This window comes from Magallana gigas, chromosome 3 (assembly GCF_963853765.1).
Source record: "Magallana gigas chromosome 3, xbMagGiga1.1, whole genome shotgun sequence".
NCBI lineage: Eukaryota > Metazoa > Mollusca > Bivalvia > Ostreida > Ostreidae > Magallana > Magallana gigas.
The window spans coordinates 11,437,155-11,443,048 of NC_088855.1; the positions used below are offsets into that span (position 1 = coordinate 11,437,155).

Here is a 5,894-nt window from a genome sequence, read left to right on the forward strand (position 1 = left end):
GAATATTTCCAACTTCATCAAGCGGCTAAAAGCCTAGCGGTCCGTGACCAATTGATACTATAATAGTAAACTACATGTACGACCTATACCTAGCTATATGTTTCTAATTAGACCCTGCTTTGAATTTTGAGTTGAACATTCACAATCTGTTTTTTTTTTAAATAGATAAATTCGGTCATCCTTTCCAGTCTCCCATGAACCTCGAGCGAGTCTAAACATCCAGTAAACAATGTAAAAATGCTACCGGTACCCGCTGCTACGATCTTCAACGCAGCCCAGACCCCAAAACGAAGTGAAAATGCAGTGACGAGCGGTAACCAGACTAATTGTTACATATCTGAATTTCCAGCACAATCTGCAGCTTAAATCAGATCAGCGATCCGCTCCTTATTTTCCTTGTGTAACGAATAAATAAATAAGGAGCGGATCGAGGCAATCGTAACTTTTTTATCGGTTACGGAAAAGATCGAGCGTGATCCGAATGCGGATCGAGGATTAGTCTGGTACCCGCACCCGCCACTGCGTTTTCACTTCGTTTTACCAAATCGAAGTGAAAACGGAGTGGCGGGGGCGGGTACCAGACTAATCGAGGATCTGATTTTCAGCCAATCGCGTAACGCCTATTCATTTAATCCTTATAACAACGTTTCTCCGATGTAAACATCCGGGGTTGGGTAACATTTCTCTGATCATGCTGATCATGCTGATGTAGGTTTTATACTTCGCGTCTCAGACAAAGTGATGACAAATCTCTTTAGATGTAGAAAAATAGCGCGTTTGTTCGTTGGTGGGAATAACAGACTTTTGTTATCCTGTTATGGAAGGACATTTTCTTCAAAACAAGTAGGAAGAGATGCTCTGAAGCTCATTAAAGAAGGTTTAGATCAGAAAGATGATATGAAATTTCTTCCACTTCACCTTGAGAAATGCTTATTCAAGCAGAGCTTTTCCAGTGCAGTTATAAAGTTCGACAAATTCTGCGTAGATGAAAATGGAATTTATCAAACCCCGGATTATGCTGGGAGTACAATCACACCTGTTGTTTCATTTCAATCATTTTTTGAAAGAGGATATTCCTTGCTTCGGCGGTTTGTTACTGAAGGTCTTAATGAGGATGACGACGAAGGAACACGTTTAGCTTTGTTGAGTCTGTTGCAGTTTCTCACAAGAAAAGGTACTGTGAATGCATGACATTTTCACAAGATGTTCAAACAATTGCAAGCACATTGGGGCAGTATTAGCACAGGTGTTCGAATTTTTATTAATAAAGCAAAATAAACTTATTTAAGTCTTTATTGACTGACTCATGTGCTATTCCAAAGCACAGCGAACAGATGGCTATGCTTACTCATAGTTTTTGGGCTTTATTGATGAAAATTCGAACTCCTGTGCCATTAGTTATCAAATTAAACAGATCTGAAAATAATTCACCAAAAATGTGCATTTTTTTGCGCAGTTGCAATCAAAGTTCTGAGAGTTTTTTGGACAATGTATATTCTTTTTTTGAAAATGAACAGGCGATAGCTTTTGTACACTTTTCTTTGCAAGCTCTCATATTTTAATTCTGGAAAACATACACACAGTTTAATTGGAACCAAAGATGGTCTAAGCTTCAACCCATCTTTGACTCTCATTTGCCTACATTTTCATATAAGACCTTATTTTTCCATATTTTGAAGGTCAGTGCATGCATCTTTCACAAAAATAATCAGCGCTTACTCGTTAATATATCATTTTTCCAACTTTTTTTAAAAATGGGTTTAAATTATGTGTATCACCAACCGGATTTTAGTAAATTTCCTGGCTTTAACACAGTGTGTTAAAGCATAAAGCATATCTAATGATAAGTAGATCATAACTCTTAGAGGTCATCCCTACTTCCCCCCCCCCCCCCCCCCCCCCAAGAAACCAGTAATGATCAAATATTTTGTAAATGGTTAAGATCCCCTCCCCTAAACGATATATCTTCTTGTTCCCATGCTGTGTCAAGGCACATCTAATGATAAGTAGATCACGACTCCCCATCTCCCTAGGAACCAGAACTGATCAGATATCTTGAAAATGTCTGGAAGCTTGGATACAAGTTTGTTAAAATCATTATCCCCAGGGGAGGTTGGGACCACAAAGGGAGGGGGGTGTCAAATTATTACGTATGTATAGAGAGAGAGAGAGAGAGAGAGAGAGAGAGAGAGAGAGAGAGAGAGAGAGAGAGAGAGAGAGAGAATTAAACTATTTGACCAGAAAAGCTGAATTTCATGTGGAAGCATTCTCAGGTAGTGTAGATTCAAATTTATTCAGATCATGATCCCTTGGGATAAAGGAGGCCACAATGTTTATATATATATATATATATAGAGAGAGAGAGAGAGAGAGAGAGAGAGAGAGAGAGAGAGAGAGAGAATCTTTAAAAATATTATCAAAAAACCGTTTGGGCAGAAAAGCTGAAACTTGTTTGGAAGCATCCTCAGGTTGTTTAAATTAAAATTTGTTCAAATAATGATCACAAGGGTAAGGTATAAGCCACTGCTGAATTAAATTTGACATAGATTTTGATACCTAGAAAAAAATCATCTAGAATCTTTACATATTTTGCTTTTTTTGAGAGATATCACTTATATGACTTTATAAACATTTTGGATCAAAACTATGTCAGCAGGCCATTGTTGCGTAGGTGAGTGAGGTGGCCCCTGGGCCTCTTGTTTAGTTTGATATTTAAACATATCATGTGTGTGGTTCTGTTCTACATCTTATTACATGTCTGTTAAACAAGTAATTATGATATATATCACACTACATAAAAATGTCATAAATGCCATAAAAAAAGATTAGTTTTTCACATTTGCCTTCTAATGTAAAAATCTTTGTTCCAAATTTTTTGTATAGATCAATACTGAAGAAAAATGTTTGTCCACTGCTGGTATTTTTTAAATTTCAGGTTACCATGAATCTTGTCTTAAAAGTCAAAACACTGATTGGCCCTATGAAAAACTTGAAGCAACTGAAGCATACTCAGCTGTTTTGTTGACCATTCATTTGTTATCGCAGTTGGTTACTGGCAACGATTACATCATCAGTTCGGATTATTCCTTCAAACCATTTTTCTGTCCTTGCTCAAAAGACTGTGGAAAGAGAGTAAATTATGGTCCAACAGGATTAGGTTTGTTACATAATTTCCTTTCAAGTCAATCAGTTATCGCAAATCTGACATGTTAATGCGGGTTATGTATTTTTCTGCAATGCTAGCTACCTTCATACCCACATGAAGCACCAAAGAAAGAGATTTATTATTTAAATATCACTTCTTATGTATTATATTTTAAAAAATTAAGAAACATGACTGTAATATGATACATGTATGCATGATACAATGACTTATTGTATCAAAATAGTGATACCTATAATTATATAATATACTGTAGTTGATGCCTTGTGATGCTAAAGTGAGCTAGCTTTCATTTTTAAGTGAGTATTTTTGCTTGTTTTTTAAATATATGTTGATGATTATTTGCAGGCTTTGAAAAAATATGGTATGGCCGTCCAGACATTGTTTTGCTGTCTTCTAGTTCAAATGTTGTATTTTGTGAGCGCATGCTGGAGGAAGACTCAAAAGAGCTGGATTTAGTTTCCGAAGAATTTACAATGATTGAAGAAATTGAAAAATCAGAAATAATTGAACAGACGGTGAATAGTCGCCACAGTGACCAGCAAATTGTATCACAAACAATTACTTCCTCAGTATACCAGTTCAACAAAAGTAATTTGACTTTAGTTCCCTCCCTGTTGATGACACCGTCAAGCTTCTCTATTTTTTGTTATGATCCTGTCAATGATGTTCTGCTTAGATCTAGACAAACAGGGTCACTATGGAATACTGAGAATGCATATGAATTTAACATGTCAGCAATTCTTAAAATTTGGATGGTTGTTAATCATGCAATATTCAAACCAAGTATTAATGAAAATCATTTGAAACTGTTAAGGAACAGTTCTAATTTTCACAATTTGTTAGCTGCAGAAGGATTATCAATGAAAGAAATGTCAGAAAAAATTCAGTTTAAATCTCACTTCAAAAACACAGATTACAAATGGGATTCAAAAAGAATTAATAATGTAGAGTTAGAACTACAGTGAAACCTCAAACACATCTACACCCCCCTTCCCCCAATGTAGCAACTGATTACATGGCTATACAAATCATGTAGTGTTTAACATTAAATATTCATACATTTTCACGTACTGTCTGCAAAATCATAATCATTTAATTTATTGCAATATGTAAATGTTAAAACCCAAAATGATGTCATTATAATTTGTCCCAAGTTGTTTATGCAGCACATTTTGTTTATTTGATTAATGTATTTATTTATTTATTAGACTTCAAAATATATTCATTTATCAATAGTATTGCAAAATTTTCAATAGTATTGCAAAATTTTCAATAGTATTGCAAAATTTTCAACATTTTCTCTTTGAAACCCTATTCAGTCATTCAGGACTCTTGCATTATTCTGAAATCATGCATCAAAAGCACTTTTAAACAGTTATTTTGATGTTTCCAATGCAAAATCCTATTTATAAGGTCACTTGAGCTGAAGGCTAAGGTGAGCTTTTCTGATCAAATTTATCTGTTGAATGTAGATGTCGTCCTTGTCATGATAAATTTATATAATTATCATCATTTTATCTAGAGCTACCAGCTCATTTCAACCAGGCTTGATTAAGCTTCATTGGGCCAAAGGAATTCAAATTAAAATCATTATCATGATTTTTTTTGTGGGAAGGGGGGTGGTTGAGACAATTTTAAAGAATTAAAATAAATGAAAATCTAGTAAAATGTTTTTCAGAGTTGTGCCAGTTGGCTATTATTGCTAAGGTGAGCAATGTGTCCCCAGCGTTTCTTGTTCCATAGCTGCATTTATAACCAGGCTAGAGTTTGATGTTGGACCTTTTAATACAGTCTAATGAGTGAATATTATTTAAAGCCTAATTATTTCTAAAAATCAAATAAATGAGAAGAATGTACTGCATAGACAACTTGGGACAGAGTTTATAGATATATTTTGGTTTTTTTTTCTAAAACATCATATTGTTACATTGTATATATAGTAAGTCACCAAATGAATTGTGTACATTCCAGGTATATTTCTCTGTAGAGAAGAGTACAGACATAACCCTCAATCACTTATAATTGCAGACCCTTAATTTTTTGTATTCTGAAACATGTAAATGTTTGGCCTGCTTGCTGACTAACCAATATTTTCACATATTTTCATGATTTATTGTACGTAACAGACATATTCATGCAGAGCTTTTCATTGTAAATGTACCCATGTAACAAGTTGTGTGATTGTAATATTTGTTAACCAGGTTTAATGGATGTATGGATATTAAAGTTAATAAATATTTTTTTTCACAAGCATTATTATGATGCATATTACATGTGTATAATATTTGTACCTGAAACAAAATCAAAAGTAAGGTCAGGCATGCTTTGGATTTCATTGCCCAGTGTTTTGCACAGCAGTGTAATACTTTACGAAGTTAATTACTGTTTAAAAAAAATGTTTTTGAATTCTTTTATCAAATAAAACATTTCAACAAATATCACTGAACAATTTTATTTTTTAAAAGAAATTGTTGCTTTATCAAACAATTTTAAATTAATAGGTAAGAGGATGCTTTTTTGAGCTCTTTAGCTCACCGAGGCGAAGTTGGAGGAGCTTATGCTATACCCTCCGCCTCGGTGTTTAGAGATGTTAAAGTTTTTGGAGCAGGTCATGTATCTAAGTTATAGCTTGTCCTACCTTCACCGATTTGAAACTTGCATGGATGGTGCATCTTGATATACTTATGAACTTGACAGACTTCAATACTGAATCTGTTTGATGCATCTT

The 5,894-nt window shown here is 34.3% G+C and overlaps 1 protein-coding gene across 1 annotated transcript; it reads left to right on the forward strand.

The window, feature by feature from the left end:
- Window positions 1-673: 673 nt before the first annotated feature.
- On the forward strand, window positions 674-4,284 carry LOC105325463 (uncharacterized). The gene is made up of 3 exons (XM_011425035.4): window positions 674-1,174; window positions 2,936-3,157; window positions 3,512-4,284. Exons 1-3 carry the CDS (start codon window positions 742-744, stop codon window positions 4,129-4,131), a joined length of 1,275 nt encoding a protein of 424 aa, XP_011423337.2. The 5' UTR covers window positions 674-741; the 3' UTR covers window positions 4,132-4,284.
- The last annotated feature ends 1,610 nt before the right edge of the window (window positions 4,285-5,894 follow it).

Coding starts and splice junctions, on each gene's coding strand:
- LOC105325463 (XM_011425035.4), top strand. CDS start 742: ATGACAAATCTCTTTAGATGTAGAAAAATAGCGCGTTTGTTCGTTGGT. Junction 1,175..2,935: donor GCAGTTTCTCACAAGAAAAG/GTACTGTGAATG, acceptor TTTAAATTTCAG/GTTACCATGAATCTTGTCTT. Junction 3,158..3,511: donor TTATGGTCCAACAGGATTAG/GTTTGTTACATA, acceptor GATTATTTGCAG/GCTTTGAAAAAATATGGTAT.